The 20,124-nt window shown below is 44.6% G+C and overlaps 1 protein-coding gene across 1 annotated transcript in view; it reads right to left on the reverse strand.

Moving 5' to 3' along the window:
* The window catches only part of Gfm1 (G elongation factor mitochondrial 1), a 46,990-nt gene extending 33,571 nt beyond the window's left edge, over positions 1 to 13,419 (reverse strand). Inside the window, exons 1-6 of the mRNA XM_052180388.1 lie at positions 13,211 to 13,419; positions 11,734 to 11,886; positions 10,026 to 10,158; positions 7,555 to 7,759; positions 4,543 to 4,659; positions 3,035 to 3,185 (exon numbers count right to left, since the gene is read on the reverse strand). Of these exons, the coding sequence (XP_052036348.1) occupies positions 3,035 to 3,185; positions 4,543 to 4,659; positions 7,555 to 7,759; positions 10,026 to 10,158; positions 11,734 to 11,886; positions 13,211 to 13,294 (843 nt within the window). The 5' untranslated portion in view covers positions 13,295 to 13,419. The remainder of the gene's footprint in view (positions 1 to 3,034; positions 3,186 to 4,542; positions 4,660 to 7,554; positions 7,760 to 10,025; positions 10,159 to 11,733; positions 11,887 to 13,210) is intronic.
* Positions 13,420 to 20,124: the final 6,705 nt, after the last annotated feature.

Raw genomic sequence — 20,124 nt, forward strand, 5'->3', positions numbered from 1 at the left:
TGAGGTGGGAGACCCTCACTGGCTGGGAGGCCCTGGGCTGAAGGAGAGGAACCAGTGAACTGAGCACTAGTGAACACAAACTGATCGCTGTTCTCTGACTACTTAAAATTACCTCAAGAACAATCGTGCTGTTTCGAGGACTCAGAAATGGCTGTGGAAAAAGAAATTAGACTGTCGCGAGCCATTTCATGATAATGGTTTCTCACTTCTCCCTAATGTGCAGATAGGGACGCACTGCACCATTACCACACTTAGTCTATATTTATAAAACGCAGAACTATATGAGGGTGGAAGGCAGGATAAATTAAAACCATCCATAAAACAGTCCAACAAAGTCTCCATTTTCCAAAACTCTCCTTTTTGTAGCAAACATTTTCCCACTTAAAAGCTGCTACTTTCCACTGTGTCAATAAGCACCCAGCCACAGCACAGAACCTAACACACGCCCACGACCTGCAGAGACTATGCTCTCCACAAAGGCCCACAGAGTCAGCCCTAGGAATCCAGGGGACCCTCGTCCTTTTGAATTGGTAACAATAGTCTGCTCTGCTGCTCTATACAATGTGGTGTATGTTAAACACTTCCCTTCTGAAGACCAAAATTTGAGTACATGCTAAGTAGACCCCAATAAAAACCTTGTACACTAAGTTTCTCTTGGTTTTGCTTTGTTCAGTTTGGTTTGGGGTTCTCCTGTCTCATCTCCCAAGGCTGGGATACAGCGTCCACACCACAGACAGCCTAGGCCCCCAGTGCGGTCCCACCTCTGCTGAAGGGGCGGAGTCTGCGAGGCTCCCCTGGAGCGCATGCGTGCCTCCCTCAGACTCGCAGGGGCGGTTCCCATGGCTTAGCTTTCTCTCAATGGAATTAAACCATGGGCTACGTTCTGTGAATTCCAGTGAGTTACTAAACCTCTGGGAGTAATCTTAAAAATTTGACACATTTTAATAATAGACACACCCCTCTCTATCATGGTTACCAATACATACTTGTCTTTATTTAGGGTTAGACCGACAAGGTTAAGACTAAGTCCCTTCAGTATCAAAGACTCCACACAAAAGACATGGTACCAGTTTAACACCTCAAAAATCAGTAAGCAACCTCAGCTGCAACAGGGCTCCTTCTTAGGTCTGAGTGCAATGTACTGAATTTACATTTATATGTAACACCTTATGTACAGTAATTACCTATCTGATCCCTGCTACACATAGCAGGTGCATTTTTTTTTAATTTTTTTTTTATTCGATATAATTTATTTACATTTCAAATGATTTCCCCTTTTCTAGCCCCCCACTCCCCGAAAGTCCCGAAAGTCCCGTAAGCCCCCTTCTCTTCCCCTGTCCTCCCACCCACCCCTTCCCACTTCCCCGTTCTGGTTTTGCCGAATACTGCTTCATTGAGTCTTTCCAGAACCAGGGGCCACTCCTCCTTTCTTCTTGTACCTCATTTGATGTGTGGATTATGTTTTGGGTATTCCAGTTTTCTAGGTTAATATCCACTTATTAGTGAGTGTATACCATGATTCACCTTTTGAGACTGGGTTACCTCACTTAGTATGATGTTCTCTAGCTCCATCCATTTGCCTAAGAATTTCATGAATTCATTGTTTCTAATGGCTGAATAGTACTCCATTGTGTAGATATACCACATTTTTTGCATCCACTCTTCTGTTGAGGGATACCTGGGTTCTTTCCAGCATCTGGCAATTATAAATAGGGCTGCTATGAACATAGCAGCTTTTAAAAGCATAGTGCTTTTAAAAACCAATGTATTTATATAAATACATAAAATTACTGTTTTAGCCACTTTAAATCATACAACTCAACATTCTGTACATAATGCTATATAGATCTCATCATTATCCATCTTTAAAACTTCTATTTTCTCCAGTTAAAACAATAATTCCCTGAAATGAAGGCTAACAACTCATGTAATCACTTTACTCATTTTTGTCTTTTTGAGAACCATTATTCATTCCATAGACCAGGCTAGTTACTATGTAGCCCAGGATGACCCTGAACTAGTGGGAATTGTCCATCTCAGTCTTCTAGGTACTGGGATTAAAGGCCCAAGTCTACACACTCAGCTCATTCTACTTCCTATGAATTTGACAAATATTGGTATATCACATAAACAAAATCATAAAATAACTATCTTAGAGGCTTAGCATTTTCACTAGAATGTCTTCATAGTTCATTTGTATTGTCACATTCCTTAGAATTTTGCTTCTTTAGGAATTAAAAAATATGTATATGTACAGACTGCATAGTGTTTATTTTATACATCCATTCATTTTCACGGACACTCATTAAAGTATCATTAAAGTATCATCTCCACACTTTGTTGTGGATATTGCTTCTAGAGTTGCTGGGGTACAACTAAACTATGGGGGGGGGGAACCCTTCTTTCTCAGGGTGTGCCTCTAGGGAGAGGGTTACTGCCACACTGTTTCCCACAGTGTTTGTTACACTTCTACCAGAAAGGCCCGAGGGTTCATACGTCTCCAGATCTGTATTAATACATGCTTCCTGGGTTTCTGTTTCTTTGGCTAGCTGGTTGGTTTGTCTTAAATAAGATTCATCTTAATGTCATGAATGATATCTCACTGTGACTTTGATTTGGATTTTTCTAGTGATTAGTACTGAAACACCTTATGTGGAGGAAATGTTTATTTAAAAGTCTCTTGTAAGAATCTTCATTTTTTTATGGAAGTGAAATATATTGAATAGTTTTACGTAGATTTCATTAGTAAAGCCCATTAAAAAAGAATCTATGTTCTCCACCCCAAAATTAGTCTGTTTTTAAACAATATAAGTTCATTTTGAGGGACTGGAGAGACAGCTTATTAAGAGCACTGGCTGCTCTTCCAGAGACCAGTGGTTTAATTCAAGCTCCCCCGTGGCTGTTCACAATCACTGTAACTGGAGGTCCAGGGAACACAATGCCTTCTTCTGGCCCCAAAGGCACTGCATGCAGGCAAAACACACAAACACATTTTTAAAAAATGTTTGTAAGATCTATTTTTGAGAGTACTTGCCTTTAAATCGGAGACTGAGGGGATTTTTTCCTCCAGAAACAGCTCACCAAGCTGCTCATCTGAATTAGCTACACACTCGATGAGCTCCTGCCGGTGGTCAGCGGCGGCGGCCCTCAAGTCCGCTGGAATCTCGTCATATCGGACAATCTGACTAAGACAAAGAATGCTTTATTTTTGTAACTCACGGAACGCTCAGTTAAACACATAAACATCACAGGTATGGCTAACAACTAAGGTTTGATGGTCTGGTGAGAGTTCTCAGGTATCTGCACCCAAACTGCAAATAAGACAACATGCATCGTTACAATTCAGACACAGTGGGCAAAACCACTTCCACGGACCAAGGCATTTGCTCAGCCAGTGAACAGAAGTGCCCAAACTCAACACAGTCCGCTGCGAGGGAAGCAGAGCAGTACTATGATGTTGTGATAGGCACCATAGTCTATTTTTCTACCTATCAAGTTTCTTAAATGATATATGATAAAATATAAAATCCTTCCTAATTTAATACAAACTGACTTATCTTATTCTAGAGATTAAAATGAGCCACAGAACACGTGGTCAAAGCAATGACTTGGGAGGCATGTGGTGGCACAAGCCTTTGATCCCAGGACTCAGGAGGTAGAGGCAGTCAATCTCTGTGAGTTTGAGAACAGCCTGGTCTACATGGCAAGTTCCAGGCTAGCCAGGGCCACATAGAGAGACCTTGTCTCAAAAAAAGGAAAAATAACAAAAACAGGTAGAAAAGTTACCAATTAAATAAGAGATTAAAATTCTTTTCAGTGTGGCTACAGGACTATTTTTACTGCCATCTAACTGGAAAGCAAAGAAAAAAAACACCATTTAAGCAGCATGAAACTGGAGATCTGCTAATACCCACACAAAAGTTTCTATTATCTGCATTTTTAGATGAGAAAGATAGTTGAAACAAACTAAGTAAACATAAGCTAATTTTCAAGCTAACCTATCTGAAGCCTAATTAAACTTTGAAAGGTCTATTAATAAGGGAAGTAAGGTCTGAAGGCTTTAAGACTCGAAGACAGCCCTTTGTCTATTCTGAAGCACGGCACCGGTCCTGAGGTGGGTGGGGTGGGCTTTGAGACAGACCCCTGCTGTGTGGCCAGCGCTGGCGTTACTCCTGACTCAGCCCCCAAGGGCTAGGAGGTCAGCTTGTGCCAGCAGCTCCGGCTTTCTGTTTTAATACAAGTGAGTTAAAGCACATCCGGACTGACACTGTTAACTGTCGATGATGCTCTGTCTGTCAGTGTTACAGTTGGTATGTTTCACTCCTTTCCTGGTTATCCCCTAGGCACTGGCTCTCAACCTGTGGTCCCTGACTGGCTTGCAGGTCACATATCAGACTTCTACATTACAATTCAGTCATTAAAATCACCTGAAAGAATAACATTCAGGCACATTTCAAAAACATAAATAGTCTATATTGAACTTATGTCTTCCTTTTCTTTGATGTTTTTCAAAATATAAGATTTTAGTATTTTCAGACTTACCCAAAGTCTCCATCAAAGTAAATAGCTCGTTCTTCAATGAGGTCTATAATTCCCTTAAAATCACCCTCTAAACCAATGGGTATTTGCACAAATGCGGCATTGTGATTTAGTTTGGATCTGAAAAACAAAAACGTTTATTTGCTTCTTCTCTCAAAATTATTTTGAAATGATAAAAGGGGAAAAGGTAAAAGAACAATGGCAGACATCAGGGCTGAGAGGAGCCATAGCAGAAGACAGACAGCAACTGAGACAGTCACCTCAGCAGAAAAGAAGACAGACAGCAGCTGACACAGACACCTCAGCAGGAGAGAAGACAGACAGCAACTGAGACAGTCACCTCAGCAGGAGAGAAGACAGACAGCAACTGAAACAGACACCTAAACTCAAGGAGTTGAAAAACCAAGCCTATCCAAATAACAAAGAACACAACCTTTCACCCAAGACTCCCTAAATATGCTCATCCAAAAGCAGAAGGGAAGACAGAAAAATCAATTGTAGATGACCAGGACATTAAAAGACAGTGGGACAGCAGAGCCTAGTTCTCATTCTTAAACGGAGTGACAAAGAGTCAACCATTCAGTGAGAGAGTTCTCAAGGAAAACTCACATCAGCCTACAACTAGACTCACTGAATAGACTGAATAGACTGCAGTTACCAGTAGAGACTCTCCCTTGAGAAGAAATATGCTCTAGCTGGCACTGTTTAGCATACACTAGGTCTCCCTCTATAACTATGGTCAGAGAGCTAACAACTACTAGTATTTGAAGAAAGTCAAGAGCTTGCAAAATACTAATATTTGGGGCTGAAAAGATGGCTCTGTGGTTAAGAGCACTTGCTGCTCTTCTAGAGGACCTATCAGGGAGTTCACAGATGCCTACAACTAATTCCATCTCCAGGAGACCCAATACCTTCTTCTCACCTCCCGGTATATCTGCATGTATGGTATAAACTTACAGAGACCCACATACACATAAATAAAAAGTTGCAGGATATTCAATCCCAAGATTGAGTTATTTGCTGAAAAGAAACCTGTTTCTAATTGTGTGGCTCAAACCTCTGCACACACCTTTAATCCCTCTGGCTGGAAACCAGACATGCCCTTAGTACATATCTTTAATCTCAAACAATGAAGGTAAAATTAGCTTATACAGAGAAGCAGCCATGTTTGAAAGTGATGTCTAATTGAGACAAAGTGACAAATTGGAGAAAGATTTGACAGAATAGGATCTGCCCAGCTCTCATGAGGAGAGGAAAGGGAAGCTACTTAAGAGAGAATGGGAGGCAGTTTTACTAGGACGGTTGTAGAGACAGGTTGAAGAGAGAACAAGCTAGACACAGGTGAAGAGAGAATGAGCCAGAGAATGAGCAGAAGCTAGATTAGAACAGATTGCCAAAGTCAACATGAAGCCAAGCACAGCAGTTCAGTCAGAGGCTGCAAGAAGCCAGTCTGGATCCGTCAGCTTGGAGAGGAGTTTGAGCCAGAACAGCTGTGTTGAACCAGCCAGCCAGAGTTCAGAAAGAATAGAAAGGGTGAGCTTATTCAGCAGTAAGTCTCAGGGACTGAAAACGCTCCAGGCCTGGATTAGATTGTATAGCGGATAGAAGCTTCCAGGACTAGGCCAAGAAAAGTAGACTGAGGCAGTAAGCCTTGGAGACAATAATTACAACAGGAGAATAAAAGTTAGTTTTCCATAAAAGTCTAAAAATTATTTTTAAAACAAATGTATTAATATCTAAGAATAGTTACTCAAGGAAAGAAAATAAAATTTAAATTAAGACTGTGTAGTGTTAGGGATTAGCCATGGCCAGGCACACACCAGGCACACACCGGGCATGTGCTTTACTACTGAGCTGTATTCCTAGACCGACTCATAGATCTGAAAAGCACCTCTATCAAGAATGACATTAGAGCAAATGAAAAATGTATGGAAATTAGCTACATAATTGCTGAATATTTTTAAAAGGCAAAATAGCAGAAAAGACACAGAAGACTATCGAATTCATGATCTTTTTTAAAAACCTCAAGAATTTTGTTTGGGCCAATATGACTGCTCAATTGCTAGTGACATGAAATCTTGATAAAAAGCTTGAAAAGTCCAATTACTGGAGCCCACAAGAACATGGAAGACCCAAACCACAAAGCCGTCCTTTGATTCCCACGTGTGAGTGGTATGGGCTGACACACACACTCATCATTCACACACACACACACACACACACACACACACACTGAATGAAAAGGAGCTCTCTCATGAGCCAGTGCCAAGGAAGAAGGAGAGAAAGAACGGCAGAAGACAATACATGAAGGCCAGATCCAAAAGTCCCCAAATCCACCTCGTGAGCACTCCCAAATGAGAAAAGAGACACAGGAGTCACACAAAGAGACAAAGTCATCAGGTCACAGAGACAGAAGTTTCTCAAAATCAGGACAAGAGCTAGTGAAAGAGTTCATCTAGTGCTAACCATCAATAAGGACCAAACACTGTCTACTCTTACCAAAGACATTTCAAACACCCAAAGGAGATAAACATTGCTTTCACATTTTCAAATACATCCTCCGCCAGATGTTCTGTCATCAGATACACCATTCTTAGCCCACTCACCACCACAAGGGTTTCGGCCCGTGCCATCAGCTCTGCTGGGTAAAATCTGATAGGGGCACGATGCTACATTTGCTACACTTGTTAAGAACAAAGCCTTCCTCCAGTTTAATCTAAAGAAAACACAAGTACTTCCAGCATCTCCAGCTTCCCTAACAGGAGCACAGGAGCACAGCAGCACAGTGTAGTGATTCTGGAATCAAGAGCTCCTTGAAATACAAGATGCATTTTCCCTATTCCACACAGAAGGTAGCTAATGAATCTCAGGGAAGATCAAACCACTGAGATTGTGTTCCATTTACTAAGACTCACAGAAAAGCAGTTTTGAATCGAGAAAGAAACTTTAGGATACAACTTAACAATGGAACTAACTGTCCTGGATGTGAAGGCCAGCACCGTGGAGGCTCAGTACCTCATTTGTTGGAGGGCCCTGGCTGGGTTGGAGCCCATTCTGTCCAGTTTGTTGATGAAGGTTAAGAAGGGAACGTTGTAGCGCTTCATCTGCCGACTGACTGTCATGGTCTGGCACTGCACCCCACCAACTGCACAGAGAACGAGGACCGCGCCATCCAGGACCCGCAGGGCCCTTTCCACCTCTATGGTAAAGTCCACGTGGCCTGAAGGAGACAAACCAGCAAGGGAGGGCTTTAAAGAACACTTTGAATTGTTAATATACAAACTTGTATTTGGTTAGGTTAGGCTGGGTTAGGTTTCCTAATGCTGTGAGAGAACACTGAAGAAAAACAACATGGGCGCAAACAGGTTACAGCCCATCCTCAGAAGCCACGGTAGGAACTCAAGGAACAGAGGCCAAGCCCAGGACCGCTCACTCACTGGCTCCTAATACGAGCTCAGCACGCTCTCTCACATGACGGAAGGCCACTGGTCTCTAGGGTAAGAACCCGGGGCCTAGGCCCTTCTATTTCCTAGCAATTAAGAAACACCCCAGACTTTCCTACAGGCAACATGATGTGGGCATTTTCACAAGTTGAGGTTTCTGTTCCCACTTGTCTCTAGCACGTGTCAGGGTGACAAAAAACTAACCAAGACGCTTGATCCCCGGTCAACCCCACATAACAATACAACAATCTTAAACAATAATATCTTCTTTCTTGTTTATCCTCAAGACCTCATGCTAATATGAGTATCACAATATAAAACATAACTTTAAGTCTTAAAACATAACTAAAAGTCTTAAAAACCAGGGTCCCTTTTAAAACCAGTGTCCCTTTTAAAAGTCTAAAGTCTATCTTAAATATCTAAGATCTCATAACTGTTGGTTGCTGAAAAAAACAAAATCAAAAAACAAGTTAAATACTTTCTTACTCCAAGAGGAAAGAATCAGAGCACAGTTGAAAGCAAAGCAAAGCAAAACCAAAATTCCACACTGTAAAGTTCCTGCTGGCTTGCGCGGCCCCAGGTCTACGGCTCCACAACACAAACAGCTTCTCTCCAAGGTTCAGGCCATCTCCATCCCATAGCTGCCAGCTAGCCTTGGTAGCCATGCCTGAACTGTCACCTCCAAAATGCTGGGGTCTACACTGAAACTGGGCTGTGCCTTCACCCATAGCCTCTCCTAGGATCTCTTCAGGGCTAATCCTATTACAGGACGTCAAGCCTCAACGGCTCTCCAGGAACCTGTCAATCCTGGGCCTTCTACTGCAACTGAGGCTGCACTCACACCAATGGCCTCTCACAGTGCCAAGCCTCAGCTGGTCTCCAAGACCCCCTCATGCCTTTAAAATCAGTCCTGCTTAGGTGACAGCTGCCAGCACATGAAATCTAGGCCTCCCTGAATAGCACAGCATCTCTGGGCTGACCCTGGGGAAATAATCCCAGATGTCACTTCAATGGCATTGGTTTCTTCTTAATTACAGCTAACTTTTCAACTCCAGCTGACAAGCATCGACTGTCCCGGAAAAGCAAATGTTTTCCTTTAGTGGTAAACTTATCACAACTGATTCTTTAGCCCCGGGGGACCAGACACCATATACTCTTAGTTCAAAGTATCACGTAAGTGGCCCTACAGTCTTTGCCTCTCTCTGAAGCCTCACCAGCCAGGCCTCGCTCAGCCACCGCGTGCAGCATTCCCACGTTCTAAGCACCCACAACAGCCTATTAACTTCTAAGCACTCAACCACTTTCTCAGTTCAAAATTCCAAAGTCCTTCCACAACCCTCTCCAAAACCAACATGGTCAGGTGTGTCACAGCAGAGCCCACAAACAACCTGCACCGAGTTCTGTATTTAATTTCCTATTTCTTTGATAAAACATCATGACCAAAAGCAATGTGGGAAAGAAGGGCTTCATTGGCTCCAGGGTTACAGTCCATCATGAGGAAAACCAGGGTAGGAACAAAAGTGGAAACCACAGGAGCTGCTCACTAGCCTCCGCAGGACCACCTGCATGCGGGCGGGGTGGGGTGGGGTCATGCCCCCAGTAGGATGGCCTCTATCAATTATCAATCAATAAAACGCCTGACAAACACATCTGCAGACAATATGATGATAGCATGTCAGGCTGGTAAAGCCGAACCAGCCAGGACACTATGAGAAAGAAGTCTTGCATCTCTGCTTGTTACACAAGAGGTAGATTCCTCCTGTCATCCATCTTACACACCTAGTATTGGGTTCGAGGCTCAACAGGATTACTTCTAAAGGACATTAAGGAGAGCTAACCATGGTAAGGGGAGAGCCCTTCTTACTTAGTGTTAGTTTTCAAGCAACACACAGACAGATGATGTGCTTTAAGACCCAAATCTGGGAGGAATTCAGTTTTGCACTTTTAAAATCTGATCCTCAAAGATGAACTGGATCACAGCAGAAAAAAGAGTTACATATAATTTTGCTCTCAAAGAAAACACAGAACAAAGGGCCCACTTACCTGGAGTGTCTATAATGTTGATATTGATATCTTTCCACATGGTATACGTGGCTGCGGACTGGATAGTGATTCCTCGCTGCCTCTCTAGTTCCATGGAATCCATGACAGCACCAACGCCATCTTTACCTTTCACCTAAACATGAGCACAAAATTCACATTTTTCTGTCTTTCATTCCAAAAAGAAATCTTGACTGAAAGGGAACAAAGCTAACGTGTGCAACTGTGAGACAAGCCTAATCCTGTAACTGTCCCAGGTGTTTCCTGTCTCGGCCCCCGCGATGCTCTTCCTTGTTGACAGCTGACAAGCATCTGGGGCCACCATCTGTTCCCCTGAACTGCTGCCTGCCGGCCTTCCAGACTCTATGAACTAACGGTATTATTCAGCAGCAAGTCTCTCTGCTCCCTTCCCCTTTGACCGTGATGCACAAAATGGGAGTGTCTAGCCTTTAAAGGCTATGCTTTAGCGGAAGGAAGCTCTTCACCTGAAGAACAGTTGGAGCTAGAGTTAAGTTACTCAGTGGTTTTCGGTATCTTTGAGTGTCAGTATTTTAAACAATGCTTTTCTGTGAGGTTTTTCATAAAGCTTCAGTGCTGTGAATGAAAATTCCTGAAAAGCCATGTCTGGCTGTGAATGCAGAACTCCTGGAAGGAGTCTGTCTTTAGAGACTGCTGGGCAGATCAGAGTTTCCTGATCTGTGGAGAAACTGGAATTGTACAGGTTCAGGGGCTACTTACCCTGTGCTGGGCTGGGCCTTGCCCAATCCTTATCTGAAGTAACACCCCATGAGAAAAAACTAAAACCTCTTAGAAGCTATTATCTTAGCAGGATATTATCTTAGCTTCTGCCAATCCTAAACCTAAGAATGTCATCTTGGGCCTATAGAATAGTTCCCCATCTCACTGTCCTTGCCTCTCTGGTGTGCCCACCAATGCACTTTAAACTTGCCTTGATCTCTGATTTTCTTTGTTCTATAAAATTAAAACATCCTGAAACTGCTTGCATGATAGAACATAAAATTTGGAACAACCTAATTCTGTGTTTCTGAGCCACAGTCACTCAAACTGGCTCCAGTTAAAAACTCTTACTTCCTTTAAGATGAGAGCTGTGTGTGTGTGTGTGTGTGTGTGTGTGTGTGTGTGTTTCCATCAACAGCACCCTCTGAGATTCACTTTCCATTTAACATTATAAACATGAGTCCTTCATTAAAATACTTAAAACCATTGTATCAGCTGTGTAAGGGTCCGTGATGCCGTCTCAACATCTACTCAGGATACTCACAGTGATCAATCACTTTCAGAAAGATTATTCGCTGTCACTTCCCAATCCAGCTTGACCTCTCTCTCTGTTTGTCTGACTTGGGCTAAGGAGCCTCTGTGACAGCGGCTCTCAACCTGTGAGTTGCGACCCCTCTGAGATGCAAAGACCCTTTACAAGGGTGGTCCAAGAGTGTTGGAAAACACAGATATGTATAATTATGATTCAGTTATGAAGTAGCAACAAACATAATTTTATGGTTGGTGTTCATCACAACATTAGGAACTAGTTGGATTAAATGCTCGCAGCATTAGGAAGGTAGAGAACCACTGGCCTGTACCTGACCATTGTTTTCATCCTAAAACAAGGTTTTGTGAAGCTTATGAAACTAAAAGGGCAGAACAACTGAAGTGAAGTTCTGAATCGCTCTGGGATCAACCGCTAAGCGCACACCTCGTGCATCGTGGCAATCCTCCCAGTGTAGTAGAGCACCCGCTCCGTCAGCGTCGTCTTCCCAGAATCAATGTGAGCTGAGATGCCAATGTTTCGTATTTTCTCATTGGGAATCGGTCCTGACGAACACCATCGGCAGGTCTTCCAGTCAGCCTGAGAAACAGTTTTAAAAGCTCAGTTTAACACACCTATTGTAAGAGATTACAGTTACAATGTGAGCTGGGGGTTCATTTTCTCATTCTCAACACAAGGGTTTTCAACCTCTGTATTATGTAAAGGGCCCTGGATTTAATTGTGAATAATACCCAAAACTAAAAGTAGCACAAATACTGTTTCTAAGTGTTAGTTCTAAACTTGAGACTTTTTAAATGTTGTGTATACATGTTTGCTTGCATATACAGCTCTGTACCACGTGCATGCCTGCTGCTGGGAAAGGTCAGATCCCCTAGAGCTGACTTATGGATGATTCCGAGCAAAGATGTGCACTTTGGGCATTCAACTCTTCCTCTGCAAGAGCAGTCGTGGGGTAGTCAAAAGGACAATTTGAAGGACCCCGTTCTTACCCCTCCATTGTGTGGGTCCCAAGACTGATTGGTAGTCAGGTTGTCATACGTGACAACTACCCTTTCGGCTGAGCCATGCTGCTAACTTTTAAATACACACTATCATAAAATCAGAACTATACGTCTCAATGACCACTTTAACACGTTTTAGACTGAAGTGAACCTTAGGTTTTTCTGTCTTCCCCTGTCCTGTAATTCACAGCTAACGAGGGCGCCTAAGAACACACAGGTCTACCCAACCAACAGCCCCAAGACAACTCCAAAAAGATTTCCAATTTCATCTGCACGAAAACAATCAAGTGCCTTTCGGGATGGTGGTTGTTCCTAACTTTACAGTGGGAAGCGGGGATGTATTTACTGAATCTAAACTGCACACCCAAACGCTTGGCAAACATTTCTGGGGAAACTGACAACATGTCAAAGCAGACAGCTGACAAGTGCTCGGATGATTAAACAACAGGGACATTTGGTAGCAAAACAAACAAGGGCTCCAGGACAGGTAAGGGGCCACATCTACCAATGGTTTCCCTGCTCTGTGCATCTCACTCCAAAGACTTACAAAGTCTACTCTATACACCGAACTAGGATACGTAACTGGAGAAGAGCACCTGGATGTTGAACAGGACCCACTCGTTCAGAGAGCATCCAACCATACCCAGGAGTAAGAGCAGCACAGTGTAACGAGTCAGAAATCCGGGATTCGAGTCCCGGGAGCACTAACTTTCATCTGACCTTCACGGGCACTTCTCTTTAAGGTAGATCACACCCATCTGGAGGCGGGGGACCCCAGCGCAGAGCTGCGGGTCGCAAGGCCGAGGGCCTTACGGGGCTCGGGAAGACGCTGCTCAAGACCCCAGGTAAGGAAGGGGTGTCGCCGAGCCGCCCGGCTCTGGAAGGCTCCCTGGCACCAGTACCTGCTTCCCCTGCCAGCCCAGGACCGCAGGGACCCGAGGGAGCGGCCCGCGCCCGAGGGCTGCGGCGACCCGCAGCAGCCGCATGACAAGCCTGCAACAGCCACTTCCAAGGCTCCTGCTCCGCTGTGCTGGGTTGTGATCAGCGCCGGCAGCAGAGCGGGAAGTGCTCAAAGTCACGCCGGCAACCCGGGCCGCAGGAGCACTTCCGGGAGGAAGGTCAGGAGGGTGGCCAGAGGAAGGCAAACGAGAGACGCCTCTGTCTGAGCTCGGTGTGGCGCGCGCCTTCTGCTGGCCAGGAGGAGAAAGTGCAGTTTATGCTTTGACTTGTCACAGGGAGGTGTCATTACTACAGAGGCAGGTAGTCTGGTCTCTTTGTTTTTAAAGATAAAAAATAAAAATTAAAAATCATAGCTGTATAAAAAGTGTGCCGGGCATGGTGTCACACGCCTCTAATAAAAACACTTCGGAGGCAGAGCTAGGTGGATCTCTTGTGTGTTCCAAGATAGCCTGGTCTACATAGAATTCCAGGCCAGTCAGGACTAGACAGTGAGAACCTGTTTCAACAAAACCACACAAAAGCAGCAAATTTTAAACATATTTGTTTTATCTGCATGACAATGAGAAAATGTTTATAACAATTTAAATGGAAGGAGTACACAAAATATATTCTTTAGTACAGCATCAAAGAATCTGGGGGAGGGGCTGGAGCTAGGGCTCGGAGGTTAAGAGCACTGACTGCTCTTCCAGGGGTCCTGAGTTCAATTCCCAGCAACCACATGGTGGCTCACACCCATCTGTAATGAGATCTGGTGCCCTCTTCTGGCCTGCAGGCAGAAAGCTATATAATAATAAATAAATCTTTAAAAATACACTTCAAAGAGAATCTGGGAGAAATGAGAGTAGATTAATGTTGAATTACAAATAAAGTTTTTCAAAACCTCCTTTATTGTTCATCAGTAATACCAGCTGTGTGCCCTCACATCTACAGAACTGTACTCGTGACGCTTCTGCATGGGCATCTTAAAGGCATCTAAAACGTTGACATATCCAAAGCAGAGCTTCAGGCCTTCCCCAATCGTCCTCACACAGTCTCTATCCTAGCAAAAGAGTCTCCCTTCATCCAGTTGACCTAGCTGAAGGTGGCGGCCACTTTGGCACCACTTACTGACTCCTACACTCTAAATCTCTCAGCATACGCAAGCCTCCCATTCCCTCCCAGTTCTCCACAGGGCTATTCTTCCTGGGGTTACTGGGATGAGAACTGGGTTGCTTTCACTGCTTTTGTCTTTGCTGTTTTTCAGTAAACTCTCAACACACTGACTAAAAGGATCTTTTCAAGCCAGACCGTGTTCCCGAGAGTCATTACTTAGTCATTACATCTCTCTACTTAGGTTGTTGGGCTGGAATCCCTGCTCATCACACCCTACCCCACCCTCCTGCTACAAAACCCTATCAGCCCTCCCCAACTCCCACTACCCAGAAAAAGTTCCCCCACCCCTCAAAGGAAGCGACAGCCTAGGGTCATCATCTCCCTGTGGGCTACCCACGAGTGCCCGCCTAGGGGCTCAGCTTTTTTACCTTATATGGGCATAATCCCAGTACCTAGCTCATGTGTCATCACCACAGCCCCAAACCATAAAACCTCCTTGCCTGGGCGAATGACTTTACTGACCTCCACCTGTGAGATTGGTGAGCCTACCTTTCTATAAACCTGCCTTTAGGTTGTGTTTTATAAACCGATGGCAGTCAGCAGGAGGGAGCACCTCAGTAGGACCATGGTGAGGCATTCCCCCTGAGGAATCAGCTTAATATAAAAGGAAGTTTATTGAGGGGAGGGAAGGGGACCTGAAAAGGGGGTACAGGCAGGAAAAGTGGGGGACAGAGAAGGACAGAAAGAAAGAGGAGCGAGGAAGGGAGAAACAGTCTGGCTGGCCAGCAGGGGACATGTGGGGAGAGAGAGAGAGAGAGAGAGAGAGAGAGAGAGAGAGAGAGAGAGAGAGAGAGAGAGATCACAGGTAATGAAAGGTATTCTTATATGCCTAGCTCATCTGGTGGTCAAAGATGCAATCTGTTGCAAGGTAACTACTGGGCAGAGCCCAGAGCAAAGCTCACAACATACACTTTTGATTTGACTTGCTTTGGTTCATTTTGTTGGCAACAAAGCCTATTCGGTTCAATGTTTTTCATAATGCTCTTGGGAAGGAAGCGCAGCTCTCTTTCCAGGATACTTGAGCCCTGTGCGGGTGGAGGCATTGTTGGAAGAGAACAAAGCTAGGGGCCAATGTAGGTAACCGAGACCTGCAAAGCTTGTGACGCCATACAAGCAATAATCAAGACAATGTATAGGTCTGTTGCCAAGGCAACAGCTGCCGTTTACCCAGAATTCCATAGCCTACCTTTACCTGTAATTAAACCTGGCAGCGCTCCTTCCACCTCCCTCTTTCTCTTTTCTCTTCCCTCTTTCTCTCCTTCCTTCCCGCCCCTACCCCTTCCCTATCTTAAATAAAGCCCCGCGTGGAACTGTTTGGCCGGGCGTGTCTGTCTCATTGCTGCTCAAACTCCACCGCATCCTTTCGGTGTGCGTGGCACAGCAGACAGGACTTTTGAGCGCAGAAACCAACAGTCAAGGCACAGTGACACTTCTTTCTGTACTTTCTTGTAGAGGAGGAACATCAGAGGGTTCTGTGTCTGCAGTATCCGTCTTCCTTCACCTGTACACCCAGACAGAATAGGACACCTAAAGACTGAGCACTTGTTCCACATTCCCAGTTGCCAATGTCTACCCAATGTTCTTGTTCCTTTTCATGTTTGCTCAAATCGTTTGTCTTGATTTGTACACCTCTGCTCAGCAAGTTTCAACCGCTCCACCCCTTTCTACATCTGCACACACCCTGCACTTTCTCCCACAGTTCATTATATTTAATATCTATCACGATGCCACATGATAAATCACTGTGATGCCTTTCATAACTCTATTCTCAAAAAAAAAAGTGTCTGAACCATTCTTTAATAACATCAGCCCAGCTCACAGATGCAGTATGGGAGATGCTCTGTACACTTGCTGGCTAGCCTTACCTAGACTGGGAACATCCAATGGTAACCTTTGATTATACTTGTGATTTGTACAGGTGTGCCAACATGTACAGCCATTTTGGAAACCAGTGTGGTAGCTCAAGAAGGTGGGAATTGATCTCGAGATCCAGCCATACCTCTCTTGGAAATAGACCCACAGGATGCTTCATTCTACTATAGAGACACTTGCTCAGCCATATTCATTGCTGTTCTAGTCACAATAGCCAGGGACTGGAAAGAGCCCAGATGTGCCTCACCAGAAGAATGGATAAAGAAATGCGGTGCATTTACACAATGGAGAATTATCTGACGTTTAAAAGATGCAATCATGAACTGATGGTAAATGATAGGACTAGGTAAAACCATCCTGAATGAAGTAACCCAGAAAGAGAAATGTGTTATGTGTTCACTGATATGTGCAAAGTAGAGTTAAGTCAATGCCAATGAAGCTACAATCTATATCACAGAAGTTGGGTATAAAGTAAGGAACTAGAGGGAGCAGATAGACCTTGGAAGAGAAGGAGATACTTGTACATGGATGGGGGCTGGAATGGGAGTGCCAAGTAGGGAGGGAAAGGGGAGAGGGAGATGAGAAGAAATTACAGGGAGAGACAGCTAAACTGAAGGGCCATTTGAGGGGTATTTTGGAAACCTAATACAATAGAACCCTAACATAGACATATATAAATTGATTTAAATAAATCTCCAAATACTGGGGAAGACAGGGCCCCAAACTGAATATCTTTTGATATCAAATAAAACTTTCAGTCCATCTAATTGAGTTGTTAGCCAAAGGGGTCCCCTGGAAGTCACCAAATAACCCAGGCTTGTTCTCAAGACTATAGATTGTTCTCCACAAATTGACAGCAAGGCCCCATTGCTGAAGACACCTATGCAACTCATTGAACATGGAGGAATTAAGCTGGTGCCTAGAGTCTTAACCCCTGTGTTCTAGTCTCTGATACAGGAAGGTACTCCTCGTGCTACTAAAAGAAATGTAAACCCCAACCCAGCCACAAAACCCGTTGATTTACAGTGGTGGTATACTGGCTAGTTTCGTGTGTCAACTTGACACAGGCTGGAGTTATCACAGAGAAAGGAGCTTCAGTTTGGGAAGTGCCTCCATGAGATCCAGCTGTGGGGCATTTTCTCAATTAGTGATCAAATGGTGAGGGCCCCTTGTGGGTGGTTCCACCTTTGGGCTGGTGCTCTTGGGTTCTATAAGAGAGCAGGCTGAGCAAGCCAGGGGAAGCAAGCCAGTAAGAAACATCCCTCCATGGCTTCTGTATCAGCTCCTGCTTCCTGACCTGCTTGAGTTCCAGTCCTGACTTCCTTTAGTGATGAACTGCAACGTGGAAGTGTAAGCTCAATAAGCCCTTTCCTCCCCAACTTGCTTCTTGGCCATGATGTTTGTGCAGGAATAAAAACCCTGACTAAGACAAATTGGTACCAGCATAGTGGGGTATTCTTATGACAACCTGACCATGTTTTGGGGAGGATTGTGGAAGGACTTTGGAACTTTGAGCTAGGAAAGCTGTGGAAAGTTCTGTAGGAGCTTGGAAGACAATGTTACGAACAGTGCAGAAGATGGAGGCCTGGCTTGTGAAATTTCAGAGGGAAGATTAAAGACTCTTAAAGTGGCCATGTTTTGATTGTGAAGATTCTGTGGTTTTGGTTAGCTGCGGCTGAAGAATCAGCTGTAAGTAACAAAATACCAGAACCACTAAAGCAAACCTTTGTGTTACTGGGACTATTGATGCTGGTTAGCTGGAGCTAATAAATTAGCGGTGATTAAGAAGAGACCAGCATCACTGAGATGAAATCTTCTTGGAAGTGTTTTCTGAGAGCACAGAGAGTGTGCTCCAGAGATAGCCACAGCTGTATTTTGTGCTATGGCTGGACTTGGTACTGTGTAAGAGTCACCCAGATGGTACTGGTTTTGAAGGCATGAAGAGCAGCTGAGGCTCTTGGCATAGTGAGAGGCCACAGGCCATTGGTGAAGGTGCAGCCTCAGTTGCAATTGATGGCCCCGGACTTGAATGGGTCATGCATAGGAGCAGAGGCTTGTCACCATGAAGAAAGCCTATGAGAGGCTATTGGTGAAGCCTAATTACAGTAGAAGTCAACAGTGTTTTGGAGATGCCAGTACCATACGATGACCACCAAGAACAGCAGCAGCAATGGAGTACAGGCAGCTGGAGCCTAGAAGACAAGTTGTGTGCTACAAAGGGCAGGACTGAAGAAGTTACCCAAGCCCTTGGAGGAGCCCAGAAGATCATGAGTTGGATCCCAGACATTGAACCATTGGAGTTGGAGTTTTGCTTTTGGTTGCGATTGTGCCCTGATATGTTTCCCTCTTGAAGGAAGAAAGTATTTTAGTGGAGCCCACAGTTGAGAGACTTTGAATTTTTAAAAGACTTTGAATTTTAAAGATATTGGATATTTTAAGGTGATTGAACTTTTAATATGTAAAGACTGTGGGACTTTTAAAGTAATTTAGATCTTGGGGATGAATTAGAAAGTAAGGGTTGAGGCTTAATAGTGATGTGTTTGTCAGTTTGACAAGGGGGTCAATTGTACTGGCTAGTTTCGTGTGTCAACTTGACACAGGCTGGAGTTATCACAGAGAAAGGAGCTTCATTTGGGGAAGTGCCTCCATGAGATCCAGCTGTGGGGCATTTTCTCAATTAGTGATCAAGTGGTGAGGGCCCCTTGTGGGTGGTTCCACCTTTGGGCTGGTGCTCTTGGGTTCTATAAGAGAGCAGGCTGAGCAAGCCAGGGGAAGCAAGCCAGTAAGAAACATCCCTCCATGGCCTCTGCATCAGCTCCTGCTTCCTGACCTGCTTGAGTTCCAGTCCTGACTTCCTTTAGTGATGAACTGCAATGTGGAAATGTAAGCTGAATAAACCCTTTCCTCTCTAACTTGCTTCTTGGTCATAATGTTTGTACAGGAATAGAAACCCTGACTAAGACAGGTGGCTTGCCTGGAAGATAGGCTGGTGTAGTGGTGGCACAAAACGTATGGGAATAACCAACCAATAACTAATTTGACTTAAGGTCCACTCCACAAGATGGAACCCATAACTGACACTGCTAGGGTGACCAAGAACCCGACACTAGATAGTGCAGGGAGTTAGGGTAAAATCAAATATCCTTTCAGTCTGTCAGCCAGAACTGCTCCTCCACTGAGCATGGAGGACTCTTGGGGAGGCAGAAGGCGGAGAGTTTGACTGCGCATTTATCCCATGCCACCAGGTGCTGGGCTGTTCAGAAGTGCCTAGACACTGCTCTGGGGGTGGGAAAGCACAATCTGAAATGTGGTTAGGCCAGAACTAGTTCAGGGGTTCCCAGGCCTGTGAAAGAGGGGTTCTCAGACTCTTGTACATCCAATCTAGGAAGAGCAGAGAATGGAGTCCTGGGCCATGGGCTGAGGACTGTGTCTAGTGGGGGTGTAGCTCCAACTTGCCCCATGGGTCATCGTCCTTGGCTTGCCAGAGGCAGGTGGTGGTTGGTGGCAGTTGTGGCTGGGAGAGCAGAGAGGCCTTCTACAGAAGTATAAAGCTGCAGCCCTGTAGATGAAGGCCTTCTCCAGGTTCCTCACAGAGGATCTCGACAAAAGAGACAGTTCATGGCTCTAAACAGTTTATTGTCATGGCAGAAAATGGATGTGTGAAACTATACCCAGCTTCTCAGGGTGGGCCTGAGATTAAATACCTATTGCAGAGAGAAATGTTTGGGAAGGGAAGCTTCTTGGCTAACCCTCCAGGTCTCTAGGTACCTCTGTATCTCATTAGCATGGAGAACTCTGTTTTGAGCCGATGTGATCATGTCTCTCTTTTGTG

This window comes from Apodemus sylvaticus, chromosome 4 (genome assembly GCF_947179515.1).
Source record: "Apodemus sylvaticus chromosome 4, mApoSyl1.1, whole genome shotgun sequence".
NCBI classification, from domain to species: domain Eukaryota; kingdom Metazoa; phylum Chordata; class Mammalia; order Rodentia; family Muridae; genus Apodemus; species Apodemus sylvaticus.